General features: G+C 40.7%; 1 protein-coding gene and 1 pseudogene across 1 annotated transcript; both read left to right on the forward strand.

Annotated features, from left to right (window-relative positions):
* The first annotated feature begins 114 nt into the window (after positions 1 to 114).
* On the forward strand, positions 115 to 2823 carry LOC147426186 (uncharacterized; annotated as a pseudogene).
* Positions 2824 to 4247: 1424 nt separating this feature from the next.
* LOC147426187 (protopine O-dealkylase-like) lies at positions 4248 to 6137 on the forward strand. The gene is made up of 3 exons (XM_086498184.1): positions 4248 to 4766; positions 4865 to 5168; positions 5563 to 6137. The coding sequence occupies exons 1-3, from the start codon at positions 4402 to 4404 to the stop codon at positions 5809 to 5811; spliced, it is 918 nt and encodes a 305-aa protein (XP_086354310.1). The 5' UTR covers positions 4248 to 4401; the 3' UTR covers positions 5812 to 6137.
* Positions 6138 to 24499: the final 18362 nt, after the last annotated feature.

The raw sequence follows: 24499 nt of genomic DNA on the forward strand, positions 1-24499 counted from the left end.
TCTCCGAAGAGTTGTGGCTTGCTTTTGGGGGTGAGCGGGCAAAGTACATCAGTATTGTCATGCCCTCTCTTGAGCCCCCAATAGATGAAGAGGCCCTCTTAAAGAAAGTCCAAGATGAAAAAGGTAAATTGGCTACTCAAAACCCTCCCTTGCCTATGGTGGCTGCTACTTCTAGTACTCCACGAGCCTCAACTCCACATATCCCTACTACATCTAGTACTCCACGAGCCTCGACTCCAAATATCTCTTCCACTTGTCATGCTCCAAATGTTATTGCTAGTGTGGAGGATAGCAATGCAGGAGATGTTAAGGAAGCTAGCACTCAAGACGTGGATACTAGTCACGCTGCTCCTTCTATTAGCGCCACATAGGCAACTCCTTTCCAATCCGGGGTGGGACAACTTGGAGTAGGTACATATAAGAAGAGGGCTCGCACATCTGGGCGCTCTTCTACATTGCATGATGTTTGGGATCCTAGCTTGAAAAAGGCGGCGAAGAGTGCCGAGGAGCGTTTTTTTTCAATGCAACATTGCATTCCTTGTTGCATGCACAGGGGCCTACAAAAGATTTGTGAATGCTATCTCAATGGTTACATCTACGGGAGCGCCAATTACTACTGCCGGATTTGAGGCCCTTTGCACTAGTAGATTGACTCATCAAGTAAACATGGTTCATGAGAAATTGCAGGGTCATAGAGAGTCTTGGGCAGTATATGGCTGCACTATCATGTCGGATGGCTGGAAAGATGTGCGAAAGCGTCACTTATTCAACATCCTCGTCTCTTGTTGTATCGGCACAACATTTTTCCAAAGCCATTGATGTGTAAGGAGCTGGCATACGAATCACTTGTACGTTTCTTATCCTTATTTCTTGTCTCTTGCAAATCAAAGCATAGAGCATCATAGTTCAAAGTGAAATGTTTCTTACAAGTTACAAGATTCAAATCCAGGTGTGCAGGAGAGCTTATTTTTCAACACATTTGAGATGCTATCGAGGAGGTTGGGCCACAACATGTGGTAACAGACAATGCAAGCAATTGCAAGCTTATGGGCGAAATGGTTGAAGTTACATACCCACACATAGTATGGAGTCGTTGTGCAACACACTCCATTGATCTTATGATGGAAGATATTGGTGCACTACCATGGGTGACTACACTAGTTGATAAAGCTCTACAGCTTATCAACTTCGTTCATCAAAAATCATTTGCTCTAGGGTTGTTGGCTGCCCATTGCAAATGGGCTCTCAAGAAGCCAACAAAGACCCAATTTTGCTACATCTTTATTGTCTTGTGCCGATGAGCTTCTCAAAGGTTTCCTATTCTTTGGATGCCCATTTTTTAGACTTATGTGAAGCTCCAATATTCATTGTTCTATGTACATATTGATAAAATGCAGAGATGACTTGCGTCGTATGGTGGTAGATGAAAGGTGTTTAAATTGGCCAGACTCCACCACTCCTGCTGTTGTGGCGATCCTTGATGGGGTGATTTGCAACAACACGTTTTGGAGGGAGATTGGTGGCCTTCAAGCACCTCTCCAACCGATTATTAGCGTTTTATGCTTATGTGATAGTGAGGGATCCACCCTCAGTCTCCTCTACGAGTTCATGACAAAGTTGAGGGTAGCCACATGTGATTGCACGTCATTGAGCTCAAATAGGTAAGGTTTTTGAAATATTTATCTTTCTTCAAGTCTTAACTCTTATGTCATTATACATATCGTAGTTCACAAGTGATTATGTGAACTTGTGCATGTAGGGTAAGCATCATGCTTGACATATTTGATGTATGATGGAATTGGTTTCACCCATCCTATACATTGTGTAGCCCACATGCTACATCCGGCTTGGAGAAGTGAGACTCAAAGATCCGATCATGTGCTCTTGACCAGATGGAATGAATATGTGAAGAGAATCTATCGAGACAATGGTCATCCGTAGAATCGACTAGAAGAGGATCTTTTGGAGTATAGAGGTAAAGATCTCTAAAGTCTATAGGATAAGGCTTCAAAGCACAATCATAAAGAGCATATTCTAAAGTCTTCAGAGCTTGCAAGTTGTGTCTTGATTCTTGTGAGAAATTATACAAATAGGTGGAAGGCGAAATGTTTCTCGTGCAATTGCTAAAGATGTTGAAAACCAAGCACTTCCAGTTTCATGGTGGGAAAAATTTAGGGGTCTGACACCCATGTTGCAGTCTTTGGCTTTGCGGGTCCTCTCCCAAGAGGTGAGCTCATCTAGTGTGGAGAGGCTATGGAGCATAATGGGGGACATACATACAAAAGATCGAAGTAGGTGATCTTCTCAATGAGAATTTAGCTTTGGTCATACGCTTTATGGTTCGTATCAGTGACTACTCTATGCATTTGCCTAACTTGGTGTATTTTAACTTTTTAGTAGGCTCAATACTCGCCAACTTGATAGGTTGGCATTTGTTAATGCCAATCTCCGGGTATTGGAGAAGGCAGGTGGATTGGATAGTGCAGGCCCTGTCAATTGGCTACCAAAGCAAGTGGATCATTGTCAGATTGTACTTGAGGCAGTTGGCAGCTCACATTTCCAGCCACATACACCTGAGGACGATGTGAATGATCTCATACGTGAGAGGACATGATGAGGTTCTCACGACAGACTCATTTGACTACACGTCGCCGACGTGGGGAGTTCACGGTTACTACTACTAGTGCGCGCCCTAAAAAAGCTACTCGAGCGCGTAGGCCCAAACGCAGTGTTGCAAAGCTTACTTCTACTACTAGGCGACTTACTCCGACTCCTTTAGAGTGTGAGAGTGATGAGGGGAGTCACTCAGATGGATCTCAGTAGTCTCTTTTTGAGTCTAGAGGAGCAACTCACTAGCGCTCAGATTTTCATATTTTATCATGCTACTTTATCATTTTGTCATGGGACAAATTTTTGTGTGTTTGCCGTATGGGCTTTGACACCATCACTCTAGTCTTGACTCTTTACAGTCTTGTGCTATGTGGTCTACTAGTCTGTCGAGTCTCGATAAGATTATGGTTTGGATTTCATTTTATTTACATGGAGAATTGACTTATGTTCTTGACATTCTATGTGCATTGTGTTCACTATCCAATTCATTGTTTTGTTTAGTTCGACTAGTAATGTTCGATGAATCTTGAGATTTGAATGTGTAAGTAGTTCCTAGTTGTAACTTGTAAGTTGTAATTTCGTGTTGTTTTGAAGTTTGAAGTTTGAATTTTGCTCACTTTCAATTTTTTCCACTTTAAATTATGCAACGGTCTATATCTTGGAAAGTCATCGATATTGATCACATTATCATATATGATGATATATCTCTCTCTCAAGGATCTAGATTTGGCACAAATGTGTGCAAATGTGTATTGCACTGTGCACACCTAGTAGGGGTATCCATTTGTAAAAAATCAAAAAATGGCTCATTAGTGGAAGGTGGAAGGGAAAGGTTAACTAAAACTTAAGAGGAAAAGGAAACCGAAAGACCGGGCTAGGCCTCAACCCCTCAAGGTGTTGGTTATCTCGATCTGCGCAAGGCAAGGCAAGGTAGTGTTGCAACCTTGTAGGGCACCTATGTCTCGATTTACGCGACGCAAGGGCAGGACGAGAAGGGAACGAAGCAGAGGTGGTCACATTTTTGTCTTAGTCTGCACGAGGCAAGGGCAAGAAGAGGGGGCGGGGGGGGACAAAATGCAAGTAGGTTGAGCCGCTAAGGAATGGGAAAGCGAGGGAAGAGAGTATATGCTGATGTATTGTATTTTCTTTGTGGGAGTTAGAAGTAGTAGTATAGTTATGTATATATATAATACTACTAGTACGGCCGGCTGCCTTCGGCGGCCTCTCTCTCTCCCCCTCTCCCCCTCACTCATATAAACCGGAACTCATTGGATGCAGCAAACTTTGACACGTGGCACTGGAAAATCAGTCTCCTTAATATATAGTATAGATATATACCCAAAATTGGCGTTTCGGTCTTACGTTTCATCCAGAGGCTCCTCTCAAAGGTGAAACATTTCGGGGTGAAACATCTTGTTTTGTGTGAAACGTTCCGCTAACCGCTGGCGCGTCTTTAAGAAAATGTGTTATTTATGTAGTGTGGGGGGGTTACGGAGGTGGGTCATCCTATTTCCCAGATTGGCAGTAATATATCTCTGGGGGTACTGAGGTGGGTCATGGCAGTATATATCAGGCTTAGTCGGAGTCATCAATCACGACGGTGAAGCTTGAGCTGACTGCCCGCTTTGCGCCTGCTAGCTTGCTCAACTATGACGACCACGTCCTCTTGGGCTCTTGCCGACCAGATCTCCTCTCAATTCTGCAGCCACCTTCGGAGATGGTGACTCACAGGCTTTCCATATCCCGCCTCGCTTCATCCTTCCTCCTCACCGACATCGCCCTCACGGCTCGATGCCCACAGACGCAGCTACTGCCGCCTCCCCTGTCCCCATCCTCGACCTCGCCCGCTGCTACGATGATGACTTGCTTGATCTGCAGTTGCACTCCGCCTGCTCGCAGTGGGGACTCTTCCATGTAGTCAACCATGGGGTGCCCAATGCGCTCCTTTGCCGGCTGCAATCTCAGATCGAGACCTTTCTTGCTCTTCCTGTTGAAGAGCGTTGCCCTCGCTTGCTTGGCCACCACGGAGAAGGCTATGGCACTGGATTTATCAGGAAGAGCACTGGCATTATGGAATGGCGTGACTGCCTGCATCTCTTCACCTTTCCCACCTCCCGCCGCAATGATGATGCCTGGCCCCTCAACCCACAGTTCAGGTATGGAAAATAAGAGCCCTTAATCGGTCTGATTCATTCTATTGCTGATGCCCTAAAAAATTATTATTCATACTCAGGAAAGCATTAGAGGACTTCTAGGATGCGATGCGTAAGTTGCAGATGAAAATGCTGCGTCGTATGTCGCAAAGTTTAGGGCTTTGCGTTACACAGCTAGAAGAGATTGTGGGGGAAATGCAGCAGACAATTTTGATGAATCATTATCCACCCTGCCCACAACCAGAAATGGCCGCTGGCATCGATGATCACACAGACATAGGTGCAATTTCATGTTTATGGCAGTATCACGATGTGATAGGTCTGTATGTTCTTCAGGAGGGTGAATGGATTCGCGTTACTCCCCTCCCTGGTGCACTTACAATCATTGTTGGCGATCAAGTACAGGTACATCTATATTTTTCGAAAGAAAAATGTCAGTGATTTTTGTAGGAATGCATGTATGCTCAGTTTCTGATGTGCACATATATGGACTATATGTAACCTAATTAGGAAGGAATAGACTGCCACCATCACTTGATCATAATCAAATTAAGAGATTTATAACATAATTACAGTATATTACGCGCGCACACACATTAGTATGTGCACAAATATGTATATCGGTATGTATACGCATGTGTGTATGCGTTTCCACATGTATATGTGTAAGCATATTCACAAGAAGATTTATAAATTTTCTCATGTAGGAACACAAAGTCTTTCATGTGTCCATCCTTTCCAGCAAACAAGTGTGACTGACCGACTTCGTCTCTTTAATTTGTGTGATTGACATACACAGATAGCAAGCAATGGCATCTACAAGAGTCCAATCCATAGAGCAGTTCTGAATGCTACAAAGCATAGAGTATCCATGGTCTCTTTCTACTATCAGCTCAAACCGGAACAAGTGGTTGCACCAGCAGAGGGACTCGTGGATGATCAGCTGCACCCGCGCTTATATCAGCCTACTCGATTTTGTGATCATGAGATTGCAAGCAAGGGACCATATTCAATGTCGATGGATGGCCGTGAGAGTTCTCATGGATGACTTGTGAGAAGCTTTGTTGTTTTTTTCTGTGTACATGCGATATATCTGGCTTTTAAGCTTCATAATAAATTTTCTACACAGAATGGTTTTGCCCGTTGCATTCTAAGGTCATTATTTTAGCGCACAAAATCATAGTACCACAAGCAAACTTTATGTGGAGGACTGTCGAATCAGAAACTCCGTTTTCAAAGCCACCCCTTCCTCTTTTCTTTTCAGAAGACGATTTAGAAGTAGGAAAACGGAGTCTTTCTCAGTGTTTTGGGCCAAGAAGGCTATGCAGAGCAAAGTGGTAAAGAATTCTCTCACCATCAAGTGGTCATCCTCCCATTAACTTTTATAGGTGACATGTCAAGTCATTTAAAGCTTTATTATATTCATTTGAACATTTTCATTATGAAAATGAGTGTGTGCACGTGCATCTCTCTCTCTCTCTCTCTCTCTCTCTCTCTCTCTCTATTAAAGTGTTCGGGAAAAAACATTTTTACACATACAAAATTTCTTTTCTTGAATATGCTTAGAGAAAATGTTAAAAATTAGATTTATTTTTCAAGTTTTTATATTATTTTTCTCTATTTCTGGGTGGAACTTCTCCTTTTCCCCTTGCTCTCAATTGACAATTTTGAAATTGAAAATGGCATCGGTGTTAGAAAAAAACTGGAATCTAGTGTATTTTTAGAATTGAAAAATCCCGGTTAGATTTTAAGCTTGCCTTTAAGAAAACCGACAAATTTACACAAGTTCTAGTGTAATTGTCGGCAAAAGATTCAAATTTTGACCTATAAACCGAGAGAATTTCAAGTTTCCTCCTATTTTGACTGTTTAATATGTATTTTTTAGCCATGAACGACAAAATATTAAGTTGAGATACATTTTTCTCGAACACAGACCATTAACATGTCAAATGTGTTCTAGTAATCATTCATTACAACAAAAAATGATGTCTTCTTGAGGCCATTGTGAAGTCTTTACCTTGTTCATACAGTGCATAACGTCGTGAGCTTTCGCTCGAGAGGCACCGCATACCTAGCTAGGTACGATTGGGGGCAGGGGACTATCGGCCCTCCCACCGGGCAGGCGGTCCCCTACCCTCAATCGTACCTAGCTAGGTATACGGTGCCTCCCTCACAAAAGCTCGTGATGTTGAGATAAGCCACAATGTGGGAATTATTGTGAGAATTTGTCCAAAACTTCTTGTGTTAGTGTTGCTCTAGTCTGCTCCATTGCAACCATTTCTATCGGCCTTGCCATTGCCAGTCTCATTTTCGTTCCTTGTTACGATTCATCTCTGGCTTTCGCCTTCTAATCGATTGTCTATTTTCTGAGGCCTATGTCACATTGGAGCGGGCGTCCGCCTCCTTCTTGGAAGTGTGGGGGTCTGCAATGTGCATCATGTCACACCTGAAAAAATTCAAAAAGTTGTCGACTATTGTCATCTTATGGATTTAAGCCAAATGGTGAAGGGCCCGCCATCGCCGTTGCCTGTGAGAGCTCGAGGCCTGTTATCTGACTTTGCGCGTACGCTTTTACAGTTGGCAGTGACTTTGCAAAGTTGGCCAAGCAAGCTAGGCCGCCCCTTTGACAACACGCGAGGCCATCTGCTTTTTCTTGCCGCAGTCAATAAACTGTTGCCACATAATCTTGGATTGCTTGTGCCCGTCCCAGTGTTACATAGTCTTTTAATAGAGAATATCTTTTTCAAAATTCAAGATATGTCTTAATCCCTTGAATAAGTAGCGGACTATCCCTCACATAGTCTACTACATGTACCAAATTTAAACAACCTATTGGCAATTTTGGATTTACTTGATCATCTTGTTTTCACAGCTCAAGTCTTGACTCCCTTGGCATCCAATCAAGTGATTTGAGGTGAATTTTGTACTGCATTACTCGAATTTCACCTTGCATAAAGAAATAAAATTGAAGTGACTTGAAGGGTCCAACTAGAGAATCTTGTCCATCACACATGTACCCTTTAACAAAGGATTTGAAGTCAAGAACCCGTGTCATTAGAAATGGTGCCGGAGTTGAGCTTTCACAATTTTGAAAATATTCCATCAATTGTGGAAAAGTGAATGTCATTCCTGTTTGCAGTGATCTCTATGAGAATCTACTAAACATTGCATCTATGTACTCATGTGTTTGACCCACCATTGCGCAGTTTTGAAAACACCTTTTGCTACGAATAGCAAGGATAAGTATGCGAATAAATATCGATTCTTACTCTCTCTTGCAAAATTATATAGCTGTAGCAAAAAAATCTTAGGTAACTTTCAAAATACAAGATTGGACATGGTATCCACAACAAATTGAGAGGAGGCTAATTGTAAGTTAGTAATTTCTTCATTACATCCTTCAGTAGACAATGATGGTGTTATTGTTGATACGTTCCTCTCACGCTCTCGCCTCATTCGATTTTGATGTTCAAGTGCGTTCCTTGAGTTCAATGCATTGAATAATGTTATATTGTTGCTTAGCATATAATTATGGCATATATCTCCAAGTCCATGGTTTTTTGTTCTTTCAAGATTTTGTAACTATAATGCAAGGGAACCCGGATTGTAGCATTGGGATCTGAAGAATATACCATTAAGTGAGAAATGACCATACATCCCATGACCATGTTTATGCTTTATCACATACGTATTCTTACCAAATTATCACAATATCACATTGTGATAAGCATTCACATAGTCTTTTGAATTTCACACACAATCTAGATATTGTTGTCTTTTTTTGGTTCATTTTATCATGTATAATGCATAAATACTTATCTTTCTGTAATTGTGAGAACTTATGCCAGGTGTAGTACACACCTCTACAACTTTATTGTTGCATCATGTGAATTATACGTTCATATTCTTAGAAATGTGCAATTAGCTCATCATCCTTTGTTGACTCTAGTTGAGACCTTATCCGACTACATACAACACATTTGGAGAATTCACTTCTTTTTTACAATGTCACATTAGCAAACTCTGTATTCCATATCCTATTAAATGTAATGCTGGACATTGGCTTGAGGACGCATACTCTTGAGTGTTTTATTGACATCATGCAAAATGTTAATTTGCTTGCACGTGTTTGGTATTGCAAGCAAGGTTTTCCTAGTACTATATTCCATAGTTCTACTCTTATGTGGCATTCTCTTTGAATTTTCCTCTTTAAAAGAGCACATCAATTCCCTACCCATTTTTGTATGGTCTCTTCCTTTTCTTATAGCACCATCATTACCATGCATTGTGCGTCAAATCCCATTTTCAAATTGTTCACGGTTACAATAAAATGAAGTTTTTGAAATGATGTGAATCTTGTATCTAGCTCTACTGCAAAACTCATTGCCATTAAAAGAAATAACATAGAAAGTCTTTCTCATATCATATACAATATAGTTGGTTTTATTTTGCAAACTTTGTCCCTAAAATGCATTGGGCATAGCCATGAACTTATCTCTGTTGACATATTGACAACACCATCTATGGTTGAAAGAAGTTGGATAGATGATAGGGATGCTTGATTGGATTTCTTAGAAGGTTTCACATACATTTTTGGCTTCATATTGGTAAAGAAAAACTTTGTTTTCTTGAAATAGACTCTACCAAAAGAGCTGATTCAATGCATGTGCCTTGAAACACATCCATAGCATGTAAATCCTCATACCCTAACAATGCTTTTTCATCCATAGTTGTCACTCTATTGATAGGCCAACAAACAAGATTGATGCTGCATACATTGGATTCTGCAGAAATACTAGTCTCGATAGCATAAGATGTCTCAATACCCATATCGATGCTATCTTTACCTAGCTCAAAAGTTTACAAAATCAAATGGACACACATACAAGAAAACCCCTTCGGCTACTACATGTGTTTTGCTATCATCCTATAGTTGAACCCTGTTATCCTTCCAAACCTCCCTATATCTCATCCCATCATACTACCCCTTCGATGATCCCATTTCTCTGTCATCTTCAAGCATAGAAACCCCTTCGTACTGCATCTCATTCATATGATGTAGCAACCCAATACTCCATTTCACAATGCCGTGAAAAGAACATCCCACTGTCAGTGCATCCATTGTTGAAAAGGGAATGAGTGCTTTATTTTGAAAACACAAATCATTGACACCGATATGTTGCCTTCCCCAATAAGCACGCTAAAACAATATGCATTTGGACCTATTTCATATACACTCCCAATAGAAACCTTTTGTGTGACTACAAACATACATAGTCTATCGCCATTATTAAAACCCATACCTACAAGAAGGTTTCAATAAATATTTGTTAAATAAACCATCACAAAGTATTTGGACATTACATTGCAAGAGTTTCACTATGGATCTTTATACTTGTACATTGACCATTGTATGGCCTACTTATGATTTGTTTTTTATAGGCTACTCTATGTCGGTCACGGAGGATTCACTAGTAGTAATAGGGGAACGCCACTTGCCTACAACAAACTTTCCGTTTTAACCGTACATACGGGACCCTCCCATGTAAAATCTATCCATTTGGCCTTAGAAAACCCCCCTATTCTACATTCACATGATACCATACGGTAACCCTTAGTGAATCTCCCGTGATGTCGGTGTGTGAGAGGAAACCTACAATGCCATCAAGCATCACAAATAGGTAGATTCATGAAGAGTACATATAGATTCCTCAAGGTCACCTCACTATAAGTATACATGTAGGTGTTTCATGATGATGAGTATGTATAAATCCTATGTCCTTAGGGCCATGGATGCTATATAGTGAGGTGACTTAGGGCAGCAAGGCCCAACATGTGGTTGTTTCATGATGAATATATATACATCCTATGGACTTAGGTCCATATAGCACTGTATGTGGTTGTTCCATGATGGATATATATACATCCGATGGCCTCAAGGCCATACGACACTATATGTAGTTGTTCTATATTGATGTTGTTACATAGCATCCTATGGCCTTAGGAACATAGGATGCTATATGTAGGTGTTTCACGATGAGTATATATACATCATATGGCCTTATATCCATAGGATGCTATATGTAGGTGGTTCACGATGAGTATGTATACATACTATGGCCTTGGGGCAATATGATGCTTTATGTAGGTGTTTTGTGTTTATATATACTCCCTATGTCCTTTAGTCTATATGACGCATTATGTAAGTGTTTTGTGTTGAGTAAATATACATCATATAGCCTCAGGGTCATGTGGCACTATATGTTCTCATGATGGGTATATAGCATCATATGTCCATAGATCCTTAGGATGCTATATGTAGGTGTTTCACGATGAGTATGTATACATCCTATGGCCTTAGGGCCATAGGATTCTTTATATAGGTGTTGTGTGTTGAGTATATATACGGCCTTAAGTCCATATGATGCTTTATGCATGTATTGTGTGCTGAGTAGATATACATCCTATGGACTGAGGGCCATATAACACTATATGTAGTTGTTTCATGATGGGTATTTAGAATCCTATGGCCATAGGGGCATTGGATTCTATATGTAGGTGTTTTACGATGAGTATGTATACATCATTTTTCCTTAGGGCCATAAGACGCTACATGTAGGTGGTTCATGATGAGTATATATACATCCTATGACCTTAGGACCATAGCATGCTTTATGTAGGTGTTTTGTGCTAAGTATATATACATCCTGTGGCCTTAAGTGCATATGATGCTTTATGCATGTGTGGTGTAATGTTGAGTAAATATACATCCTTTGGCCTTAGCGCCATAGGACACTATTTGTAGTTGATTTATGATGAGTATATATCTAATGCTATGACCCTAGGGCCGTATGATGCTATATGTAGATGTCTCACGATGAGTATGTATACATCATATGTCCTTAAGGCCACACGATGCTATATGTAGGTGTCTTGTGATGAGTATATATATACATCCTATGGTGCTAGGTGTGTAAGGTATCATACACAGGTGTTTCATGATGAGTATATATACATCCTATGGACCAAAGGCCATAGGATGCTATATGTTGGTGTTTTGTGCTAAGTATTTATAGAACTTATGGATTTAGGTCCATAGGGCGTGTTTTGTGGTGAGCTATATGTACATCCATTGGCCTTTGGGCCATAGGGTTCTATATATAGGTGTTTCATGGATGACCACGCGTATGTATAAACCCTATGTATGGGCCATAGGGTGGTCTATGTAGGTGAAACATAACCATGACTCAAGGTCGATAGGTGCATCAAGAAGGGCACCATAAGACATCCCAACGATAGAGCTATGGGTCTAGGTCCATGTGCTCATATTGCTTGTGCAAATATGCACTCGTTTTTGCCCATAAGGTCGTATATATGATTTACGTTTGGATCATAAATTTAATCTTGTAAAATTCACAAAATGGTTTTGAAAAGGTGCAAGCGAGAGCCCACCAGCACTATGGGATACGCAACAACCACACCCTTGAATATGCAAGTACGACTGTGTCGCAAGCGACATAAAAGACAAGAGTACGAACATGTTTGAGTGTATTTCTATACCACACATTTAAATATTACTATGCAAATTTTGACCCCGGGGTCGAAATTTGCTTCATGGGTGTTGTTCCCCTCGTAGTGTCGAGATATTCCAAATCACTAAGCTATGCCACATGGCACATCCATAGCCATTGATCCTATCTAGCACGCGTCTCAAGTAGTTTCGAGGATGTACATCCATCTAATATGTTTACATCTTTGATGAGATGGAATAAAATGGTGATATAAATGTATTACATGATCAAATGTGTGATCGCATTGCATATGTGAACCTTTTCAACCCTTTTCGCAAATGCACATGTGCACCTTTGCAATTCATTCTAGTATATGCCCACTTATTCAAATACTATTTTTAAAAATATGTCTATGATGGACGTATGCTCACACTTTCAAAAAAGAGCTCATGCCACACGTGCAACTGGTATGAAAATGCACATGCACATTAAATCTTTAGAAAAAATTTGATTTTCTTTTTCAGGCTTACCCTAAACTTTTCCAAAATGAGTTTTGAAGTCCCCTAGTCAATACTACAACTAAAAATAGCAAACTTTTTTTGAGAGAAAAAATATTAATTTGTTTGTTTTTTTCAGTTTGAAAAATTGGGTCCTGGGACACCAAATATGGCCATGGGTATCTTTCAACTCGTCGCAGAGCGAGATATAGACACTGGCAAAATCTTGTGCCAGCATTTTCACCAGCACTTTCAAAAATTTTCATATTCTTTTTTTAAACGAATTCGTCTCGCAATTTCGGAGGTAATGAGATAGGTCCCGTCGTTGAAACAACTTGAGCGCCTCAGAAACTCAATCTGAATTTCAAAATTTGAAATTCAAATTTATGTTCTTTTAATTTAAGTTTTAGAGTTTAAGCCTTATCTCTTTCTTTCTCTACCACATACACACATGCACTCTCTATCTCTCTTTGTGCCACGTTACCTGCACTTCAGCACCACTCTCTCTCCTACTTGCTGTCGCCATCGCTGCACTCTCTCCCACCTGCCATCATCATCTGCTCGGCGTGCACACTACCTCTTGCCCCCCTATACACTCCCTCTTAGTCGCCACTCTGATCTCTTGGTCTGCCCACTGCATCTCCATCATCACTCCGTCTCAGTCCCCCGCCCCCCTTCCCCCCCTTTCCGCTTGTCCCTCTTCCTCTTTGTAGATCTGAGGTCCGTGCTGCTACTTTGCCCTCATCAGTGCTACCCCTTTCTAATCCGTGCTACTCTTTTGACAGCATCGAGGCGTTGTTTTTGCCAGTTGTTTATCTCATTTTTTCCCTCAATCACATATATGTTTTCAAAACAAAACATCTTTGTAATCAAGTTTTTGTGTGTAAGTAAGCACGTTTTTGCTTTTGTGTAAACAGGTTTTTGCTTTTGTATAAGCAATTTTTTCATGTAAACATGTTTTTGTTTTTGTGTAAATAGGTTTTTGTTTCAACATAATTTAGTCTTTCTCTAACTCAAAGCCAGTCTAGTTATTCCATGTACACAAGGTAAACCCTAAACCCTAAATGACATGAAAACAAACAAAGCCAAATAAAGGCCTACCTGTGTATTTTTGTTGATGTGAGAGAAGTCAAGGGAGGGGATGTCATTGTAGTAAGAGGTGGTATGAGAGAGGTCGCGCGAGGGGCCGGATGATGTAGGCATAAGGGATGATAGTGTAGGCGATGTCGTGGGAGGACAAATACGCGACCAAAGACCTCTCAATCGACATGCAAACTGAATGGAAAGAAAAAACTCATCATCAAAATACCTTTTTTATGTATACCCATGGGAGCATAGGGTATGACATTGGGGGGCATAGGTCCTTATGTAGAGCATCTTTGTTGATAATAAGTTATACCCTTAAATGCCTAACACCTTGTGTCCATAGGATTCCCCACTGACTAACATAGAGATAACCTTATGTACCTAGGTTCATAGGGTGCTAGTATAGAGGCATTAATGTGAACTTTGCATGTAGCACATAAGGCAACTTGACAACCCTATGGCATAGGGCCATAGGGTTCCTTGTTACCTAACATAAAGAGCACCCTATGGGCCTAGGGCCCTAGTACAAAGGTGAAAAAGGATCACCCTATGCTCCTTAGCTTCAAACGAGAGTACTTTATGGTCATATGACTATCGCCCTAGGTACATTGCGTGGCAATATCAAGGCTATGCATAGGAACTTAGGCCACCTTATGGTCTAAGAACCAGTAGGTGTACTTTGTGGGCTATACAAAATGCATACGATCCCTAGGTACAAAACAAAGCACCTTATAGAGGTTGAGCTTAGTAAGGCCTCAATGATATAAGGCATCCTATGACCCTAGGGACATAGAGTTCCTCACTGACATAGATAGCACCCTATGGCCCTAGGACCATAGGGTTTTGGTAAGATGAGATTATTATCATGGGGCCACAAAATGCCATAGAGAGCCATTAGGTAATATTTGTATGTAGTACATAAGGATTTTGTATGTTGTACACAAGGAAATAATAGAGGGCATCCTATCACCCTAGGGCCATAGATTTCCTTACTAACTATCATGGATGCTTGAGAGTCAGTCGTTGCCTGCGTCATCGCCTGTGTCATTGCCTACATCATCACTAGAAGTCTCTAGAAGAATCTAGAAGGTTCTAAAAGTATAAAGGAGATTCTAGAAGTTTCTAGAAGCTTGGAGAAGATTTTGAAAGAATCTAGAAGTTTCTGGAAATCTCTCGAAAGTTGAAGAAGGTTCTAGAAGAACTAGAAGGATCAAGAAGTTTCTAGAAGCTTGGAGAAGATTTTGGAAGAATCTAGAAGTTTTTGGAAAGCTCTAGAAAGATGAATAAGAATGACGAAGGTTCTAGAAGATTATAACCTCCTCAAGCACTAGTATAAATAGGGGTCTTGGGCCACAAGCCCCTCAGCCTTTCCAACACCAGTTGTGAGGCTCCTATGAGGAAATCCTTCTTCTAGTTCTTATGTTCAAGTCTTGTCCTTTCAATCAAGCCTTGTATTGTACTCAAGTCATGTAATCCAAGCCTTGTATCTAGCTCTCTTAATAAAGTATTAAGTCTTATAATCAATATTAAGCTTATCATCAAGTCCAAGTTCTTGTACATTGTGAGGGCCTCCTCTTGCTCTCTTCTAGCTCTATACACACTCATAAAAGTTTGGCAAAACTACCATCTCTTAATCTTCTCAAGCCATCATGGAGCCGACAATTGAAGGTGTCATCAATGCATTGCAAAGCATCCTAGCTCAGTTACAAGAACTTCGCGAGAGTAACACTCAGCTTAAAGCAGGGCAACCCCTAATCTTGGGATTGGCGTTGCAAGATCTTCAACGTCAAATTCAAGAGCTTCAAGAGACAAGCACACATCAAGCACAAGCTGCAAGATCCAACTATTCTCAACAACATAAGAAGGAGCCGAAGGTCAGCATGCCTAAAAAATTTGATGGGACTACATCAACGTTTAGAGGTTTTCTCCAACAAGTGTGTCTCGTCATTCGAATGCATGAGAGTGTTATCCAGATGATGCCTTTCAAGTAGGCCTTATTGGGACCCGCCTCTCGGGTATGACTCTCTTGGTTTGCTCCCTTAATTGAAGAATCTCCTCTTCTTCATGACTTTGAAGATTTTGTGCTAGAGTTCTCTGCAACCTTTAGGGATACTGATAGAGCAAGGGTTGGTGAAACCAAACTTAGAAATCTCCACCAAGGATCAAGACATGCATCCGTCTATGCATCCGAATTTCAACAGCTCACTTGTGATCTGACTTGGCATGAGGAATATTTCATTAGCCAATTTTGGTGGGGATTAAAGGATGACGTTAAAGATCTTTTATTGACTATGCCAAAGGTTCACACACTAAGCGAGTTCATCTCTCAAGAAATAGAATGTGATAATCAACTATTTGAGAGGAGACAAGAGAGGCGTCTTGGGGCAACATTGCGACCCCAAACAGAAGTGACACATAATGGCTACACACCTCAACAAGGCCATGAATCAAGCATTGAGCCCATGCAAATTGATTCGGCGCGGTTCCAACCTTTCTCAGCCCAGATGAAGCAAAGGTGACGCATTAATGGCTTATGTATGTATTGTAGAGAGCGGGGGCACATAGTTCAACATTTTCCAAGGAAGAGAAGGATGAAGGTTCATGGTGCAATGGCCTCAACGTGTTTGAAAAACATGGACGTCCAACCCCAATAGAGATCGACTGGTTGGACAAAAGACAAGCAAAAAAGGTCTCTTTCTTCTCGCTGATTCCACTTCAAGTTTTATGCTACTAGTTAAGATCCATATGCCGGGTAGGCACATGGATTGTGAAGCATTACTAGATTCAGGCGCTACGGCGTGATTCATGGACAAAGAATTTGCAAAAGAACAAGGCATACCACTTGTGGAGAAGTCTAATCCAACAAGTGTAGAAGTCATTGATGGTCGTCCCCTCGCTTCAGGGGATGTCAAGTATGAAACTCGCCCCATAGAAGTAACATTGAAGGAGCATGTTTCAAGAATAGCATTCAATATTATACAAAGCCCAAGCATTCCAATTGTTATTGGGCTACCGTGGCTTGAATTACATAATCCTGACATCGATTGGAGGGCTCGGAGAATTGAACCACGAAAAGTCCAAAAGAAGAAAGGAAGGCATAATAGGGCTATATATCTTGGAGCCAAGGTCTTCATGCGTACAACCAAAAAGTATCCAACTTTCTTGATATCTGCAACACCAACCGACACGTCGACAACAAAAATCATGGAGGCATTGCCACGTCAATATCAAGATTACAATGATGTTTTTGAGAAGAAGAATGCAGACCTCTTACCGGAGCATCGACCCTATGATTGTGCTATAGAGCTTCAAGAAGGAACCCAACCCCCTTTTGGACCAATAAACAAGCTATTTCAAGATGAATTGGTAGAATTACGGAAAAATATTGATGAGAATCGTGCTAAGGGTTTCATACGGCATTCAAAGTCCCCAGCAAGAGCTCCAATACTGTTTGTAAAAAAGAAGGACGAAACTCTTCGGATGTGCGTGGATTATAGGGGCCTGAACAAGATCACCATCAAGAATCGCTATCCCCTTCCCTTGATCAAAGCTTATTGAGTGCCTTGGCAAGGCAAGAATATTTACAAAAATAGACCTTTGTGGTGCTTACAACCTAGTTAGAATCAAAGAAGGTGATGAATGGAAGACAGCCTTTCACACAAGCTATGGCCACTTTGAATATACCGTCATGCCGTTTGGCCTCACAAATGCCCCAGCTGTTTTTCAACATTTAATGAACGATATCTTTTGGGAGTATTTGGATTATTTTGTGGTAATATATTTGGATGATATCTTGATATTTTCCAAGGAACAAGAAGAGCATGAGCACCATGTACGATTAGTGCTTGATAAGCTTCGTGCATCAGGGTTATATGCAAAGTTGGAGAAGTGCTTTTTTCATCAATCTAAGGTGGAATTTCTTGATTATGTAATTTTTGAAAAGGGAATCTCCATGGATCCAAAGAAGGTTCAAACCCATCCTTGATTGGTAGACACCCACCTCGGTAAGAGATGTTCAATGTTTCTTGGATTTGCAAATTTTTATCGTATCTTTATACGGGGATACTCCAAGGTGGTTACAACACTCACAAGGTTAAAAGTCCATAATAAGTTTGTCTGGGACTCAGAGGCCGCGAATGCATTTCAAACTCTCAATCAAGCTTTCAGGACCGCACCCATTCTAATTCACGTAGATCCTACAAAGCCTTCATCCTAGAAACACATGCTTTAGATTTTGCCCTTGGCGCTATTCTATCCCAAGTAGGAGAGAATGGTCGAGTACATCCAGTGGATTTTCATTCCCGCAAGTTCTCGCTTGCAGAAATCAATTATGAAATCCATGACTAAGAGCTCTTAGCAATCATCGACTCCTTCGACACTTGGCATCACCTACTTAAAGGAGCTCCTCATAAGATCACCGTCTATACAGATCACAAGAATTTGGAATACTTCATGGCATCCCACATCTTGAATCGTCGCCAAGCCAGGTGGAGTGGTGTCCTATCAAGGTTTGATTTTCTTATCTCTTATAGACCTAGCCATCAACAAGGTAAGCCATATGCCTTATTAAGAAGATCCTACCTTGCACCTAGAGAAGGCGACGCAGCATTTGATCAACAAGAGTCAGTGATTTTGAAACCTGAGTAGCTTTAGCTAAACGCCACCATGAGCCGAGCTCCTGAAGATTCTAGTTTTCTTTCTAAGGTGAAGACGCAAATTGCCAAAGACCCACTCCCTCAGAATATTAGACAACAACTACAAGGACAAGAGGTTAATGAGAACTTTCAAGAAATTGATGGACTAATTTACTATAAGGGTCTTCTCTATATTCCGTCAGGACCAACACGCTTGGAGGTACTTCAACAACGGCATGATTTTCCATCAGCAGGGCATTTTGGGGTTAATAAGACAATTGAGCTTCTCTCCCTTGACTTTTGGCGGCCTCAAATTTGGAATATTTTCAAGGAGTATGTAGGCACTTACGACACTTGCAATAGATCAAAGACCCCTCGTCATTGTCCTCATGGGTTACTCCATCCCTTGCCCATTCCAAGCAAATCATGGTCATCCATCTCTATGGATTTCATTGTAGAGCTACCCTTGTCACAAGTATTTGACTCCGTTTTAGTAGTTGTGGATCGGTTTACAAAGATGGCACACTTCATTCCAACCACTAAAAACATCATCGGCGAAGGTACGGCCAAATTCTTTCTACAGTATATCTATCGTTATCACAGATTACCGGATGACATAGTTTTTGATCGAGGCCCACAATTCATCTCTAGATTTTGGAAAAGCTTATTCAAGCTACTCGGAGTACAAATCAACCTCTCCTCAGCCAATCACCCACAAAGTGATGGACAAAGAAAGAGAGTAAATCAAGTTTTGGAACAGTATCTCCGTTGTACTATCAATTATCACCATGATAATTCGGTCGAGCTCATACCGTTAGCAGAATTCTCCTATAACAACAATTTTCATGCCTCCACCCGTCACACTCCATTCTTTGCCAATTATGATCAACATCCCAAACAGGATATCCACAGACACCATCAAGTTAAGAATCAAGATGCTATTCAACTTACACAACAATTATCTGCAATTCACAAAGAACTTACAATTCATATCAAAGAAGCTCAAACCAAGTATAATAAAAGTGCAAATCTCCATCACATGCAGCATCCAAAATACAAAGAAGGGGATAAAGTGTGGCTCCTCCGATGTGATCTGCGTTCATCTTGTCCCTGTCAAAAGCTTGATTATTCAAGGCTTGGGCCATTTAAAATTATCCGTCAAGTCAATCCAGCCACCTATCGACTCCGATTGCCCTCATCCATGAAAATCCTTCCGGTCTTTCATGTCTCAGTCCTAGAACCTTATCGCACACCTAAGATCCCACGAAGAGCCCTACAACCACCTCCTCCGGTTGAGATTCAAGGACATGACGAATATGAGGTCGAGAAAGTCCTAGATTCTCAAGTTTTGCGTGGCAGGTTACAGTATTGGGTACATTGGAAAGGCTATGATGTCAGTGAACGAACCTGGGAACCAACACACAATCTTCATCATGCATCTCTCAAAGTCCAAGAGTTCCATCAACAGTATCCATGGAAGCCCCAGTCAAGGAACACCACTGCTCCTCATGGAACTCGTCGCTAGAGGAGGGGGTAATGTCATGGATGCTTGAGAGTCAGTCGCTGCCTGCATCATTGCCTGTGTCATCGCCTACATCATCACTAGAAGGCTCTAGAAGAATCTAGAAGATTCTAGAAGGTTCTAAAAGTATAAAGGAGATTCTAGAAGTTTCTAGAAGCTTGGAGAAGATTTTGAAAGAATCTAGAAGTTTTTGGAAAGCTCTAGAAAGTTGAAGAAGGATCTAGAAGGTTCTAGAAGAACTAAAAGGATCAAGAAGTTTCTAGAAGCTTGGAGAAGATTTCGAAAGAATCTAGAAGTTTCTGGAAAGCTCTAGAAAGTTGAAGAAGAATGAAGAAGGTTCTAGAAGATTCTAACCTCCTCAAGAACTAGTATAAATAGGGGTCTTGGGCCACAAGCCCCTCAGTCTTGCCAACACCAGTTGTGAGGCTCCTATGAGGAAATCCCTCTTCTAGTTCTTATGTTCAAGTCTTGTCCTTGCAATCAAGCCTTGTCTTGTACTCAAGTCATGTAATCCAGTCTTGCATCTAGATCTCTTAATAAAGTATTAAGTCTTATAATCAATATTAAGCTTATCATCAAGTCCAAGTCCTTGTACATTGTGAGCGCCTCCTCTTGCTCTCTTCTAGCTCTATGCACGCTCATAAAACTAACATAGATAGCATCCTATGGCCCTAGGGCCATGGGGTTCTAGTATAGATCCATTAGTACAGGATTCTCTTGTATGTATTAACTAAGGCAAATTGCCCACTTTATGGCCTTAAGGTCATAGGTTTCCTTGTTAACGCAAGGATGCAAAAAAGATGAAATTATGACCATGGGGCCACAAAATGCCAGTAGAAATCCCACTAGGAAGAGTATGGGGTCTAGGAGAACCTTTTTATTTTCCATGAGATTATGGAGGTGATTAACAGTTTGAGAAATAGATGCATGCCATGTGTGCAAGAATGGTTTGTGTGTAAGAGTGGTCAAAGGATGCCCTTTCCCCCCCAAAAAGGGGGGGGGGGGGGGAGAACTTTATGATTTCCGGTCTTTCATAACTGCTACATACAATCTCCAATCTAAGAGGAGATTATAGATCCGTAATCTACATGCCAAGCTCTTTCCATAGATATGTTACATATATGGTTTTTCTTTCTAGATTTTAAATTCCAATTTGGAGGGAAATTTGAATTCAAATAAACTAGCCGTTTTGCATGTTTGAATTCAAAAGTCATCCTTGATTACTTTCTTAATAGGAGAGGTTTGACTTCCTTAAACTTCCAAATAAAGAGGTCCTCCTAGACCCCATTCCCTTCGTAATGATCAAATAACATTTGTATGTAGTATATCTTAAGTATAAGTTTCAAAAGCATTCACACCCAAAAAGCACTTGCACCCAAAAGCCTCTACTAAAATCTGTGAGTGCAAAAATGGAACTCTGTACAGCTTACCATGTCATCACTATTAGCACAAATCATGGAATTTTGTATAGTAGTGTCACTTTAGCAAATCAACACGATTTACAAAATCTTTGCTCAAAGGTCAAGCTTTTGATTACTTGGGTCTAGGCCCCTTGGTCGGTGCTCCAAAAGTTGGGTAGGGTTTGGTTTTTTTATTGAAAACCATAACCTTTTCTATTTTAGCCCCCGTGGCCACACTTTATTGATTCAATTTTGGGTTTCAATTCCTACTATCCACCCATCCATTTCTCTTCTAGTTGGCATGCCACATCATCACTTTGTGATAGGGATCTACTACACACTAGATATGCACGATTAATGCTTGGAACATTGCAATAACTGGAAAGTTGAGCTAATACTTCATGATGGTTTGCACTTGTATCATCTTGATTTGAGCTACTAGGATTTAATATGTATAGGCTGATCCCTTTTCGGTATTTCGTGGATGAACCATCTCTCACCCTCACACATTCAGAGATTAACAACATTTTCTCATTCAACTTGGTTTTCTCCATCACATAAGATGGGAACAAAGATGGATTTTTATCCAAACCATCTTCTCTAGATGATAGTTAATGGGTTTGTGTCACACCCCAAGTATATGTACACCCACCTATCGCATGGAATTAGATGTGTTAGTGGTCAACTACACACCTCATCTTACCAGTTGGAGATAGAGACTAGATTATTCAGAGTGTCACCCCTGGATAAGAGATTATGTACCCCCAAGCAAGAGATTATGCTAGATTTTTAGAGAGAGACAAAGATAGAGGAGTACTATATATACCAATGCACAATGTGGTATGAGATCCGTGGTTATTTTATTTCTTATTATCAAAGAGGGCTTTGGCCCATTATATCATATCATGGATTATCATGATCAGTGGTGCCTAGATATCTTTTTGTTTGATATCTGTAGACTTGGAGAGACTACCCTTAGGAGCAGAGAACTTATAGATAAAGGATCCATACAAATCCAGATCACTAGTTTTTATAGAGGGACTATTCATCAAGATGGCCCACCATAGGTTTCCCAATCACCCCCTCATTGGCGCGTTCTTCTTAATTGAGCCATCTAGCTTGGATGTTCACGACGCACGCACATGCAAGGATCTTCACATTGTATACGAGTTTTACATTAAGGATATGAAACATCATTGAGTGACATGAAGCACCCCCCCCCCCCCCTCGCCCCGAGAGATGAACATGGAGGACATTGAGGCCATACTATAGAGACCCATGAGAGAGCTCATGGGATGATCACCATTTTCTACTTCCCACATTGTGCACTTCATTACCCCTTATGTGATTGCACCCCTCCCCATATATGTTGAGTTTATGTATTATGTGATGAGGATGCTGATGTCAATAATGATGTAGGCTAACCTTACCTACATACCCACTCTAGGTACCCTCATCTATTTTTATCTTTATGTTCCCCTAAATAAAGAAGTTCGATATAACATTTCATTTTTGTCATCTCAATGAAGACATGCATCAAGACAAAGAGGGGAGTTTTACTTTTACAGACATGGTAGAGTAGTGATCTTAGATAGATTGATGGTGTGAGACCTATGGGGCTAAAATTAAGATAGATGCATGGAACTGTAATGGGTCTATAAGATTGGATATAGGAGCATTTGAGGATAGTTTCAATGGGAGGGACATTGTATTTTACATGGAGACACACCGGGCGCCTGGACAAAACCCACCATATTTTAGTGGATGTAGATGGGAGAAGAATTAGCAGGGCCTCCTATGGAGATAGAGGCGCTTACTATATCGGTCTCCATTATGCACAATTTATGGAATACTACCATATATAGATATGCTAGATTGGCCCTTGAGTCCTCCAGATAGTTAACTTTATAGGGGACACATCATGCTATTAGTGTGAAGATGTAATCATGGTTCCATAAAAATGGCATCAACATGGACACCTTGCATCCCTTCCGGTACTCCATTGATGCACCATTGTTGTCTCTTACAAGTTTGGAGATTACCAGCCTCATTCAAAAGGACCTGACCAAGTTGGAGACTAGGATAACATGGATAGAGTTGACATAGGAGTTGGACACAAAGATGGATTCCTATAGAGATCATCTTATCCAAATCACATGGGATGTGTTTTTGATTCGACCGAACTATGTGGATACACATCTATCACATGGGCTACAATGTGCCATAAGTGAGATATGGACATCTTGACACCAGCTTTAATTTGAGGCTAGTAGATTTAGAAGGATATCAACTACTAGTAGGATATGCCACCCATGCTATATAAAGAGAAATATAGAGATGCATTATATATGTCACAACACAATGTACTAGGATACACGGGGTTGCTTCCACTATCTATTCAAACATGTGTTTGACCCTTTCTCCAGAGTCATGAGTTGTTAGAACCAAAGATGTCTTGGGTTGTATCTACTTGAGTTACAAAGATAGTTCACTCAGCATATCTAGAGAGAGAAAATCCCAGAGATAGATTAAAATTTTCTTTACATAAGATATAAGACAGATAGAGGAGCAACCACCACTACATAGCTCAGCTCATACTCACACCCACAATACTTTCATTAATTGAATGTCGGAGCTAGGGAGATTGAGACGTCCATGACTGAGGAGAGGAGATTCACAGCACTCACGAAGAATACATCAGAGAATTCAAGCCATATTATCTCAACATCTAGACTATATATGAGAAATGGAATCATTAGCCATTATATCACCCTCTTATATTGGGCACCCATTGTATCAATGGTCACATATACCCCACAAAACTCTATCTAACTAGCACTTCTAGATTCATTTGTGTATCTCTCTCTCTCTCTCTCTCTCTCTCTCTCTCTCTCTCTCTCTCTCTCTCTCTCTCTCTCTCTCTCTCTCTCTCTCTCTCTCTCTCTCTCTCTCTCTCTCAATGCAATCAACGACACTTGTAGTAATGTGTACAATGATTCTTGTAGCGACGTCTACATCAATGCTTTTAAGTTTTTGATAGTAAATTATCAGGCGTTCCAATTAAAGATTCTTGTAGAAATATCTAC

Source organism: Adiantum capillus-veneris, chromosome 24 (assembly GCF_014529385.1).
Source record: "Adiantum capillus-veneris isolate H3 chromosome 24, ASM1452938v2, whole genome shotgun sequence".
NCBI classification, from domain to species: domain Eukaryota; kingdom Viridiplantae; phylum Streptophyta; class Polypodiopsida; order Polypodiales; family Pteridaceae; genus Adiantum; species Adiantum capillus-veneris.

What these genes read in the sequence shown, in the direction of transcription:
- LOC147426187 (XM_086498184.1), top strand. Translation starts at nt 4,402, where the DNA reads ATGCCCACAGACGCAGCTACTGCCGCCTCCCCTGTCCCCATCCTCGAC. An exon ending in CCCCTCAACCCACAGTTCAG is followed by an intron (nt 4,767 to 4,864) that starts GTATGGAAAATA and finishes AGAGGACTTCTA; the next exon opens with GGATGCGATGCGTAAGTTGC. An exon ending in TTGTTGGCGATCAAGTACAG is followed by an intron (nt 5,169 to 5,562) that starts GTACATCTATAT and finishes TGACATACACAG; the next exon opens with ATAGCAAGCAATGGCATCTA.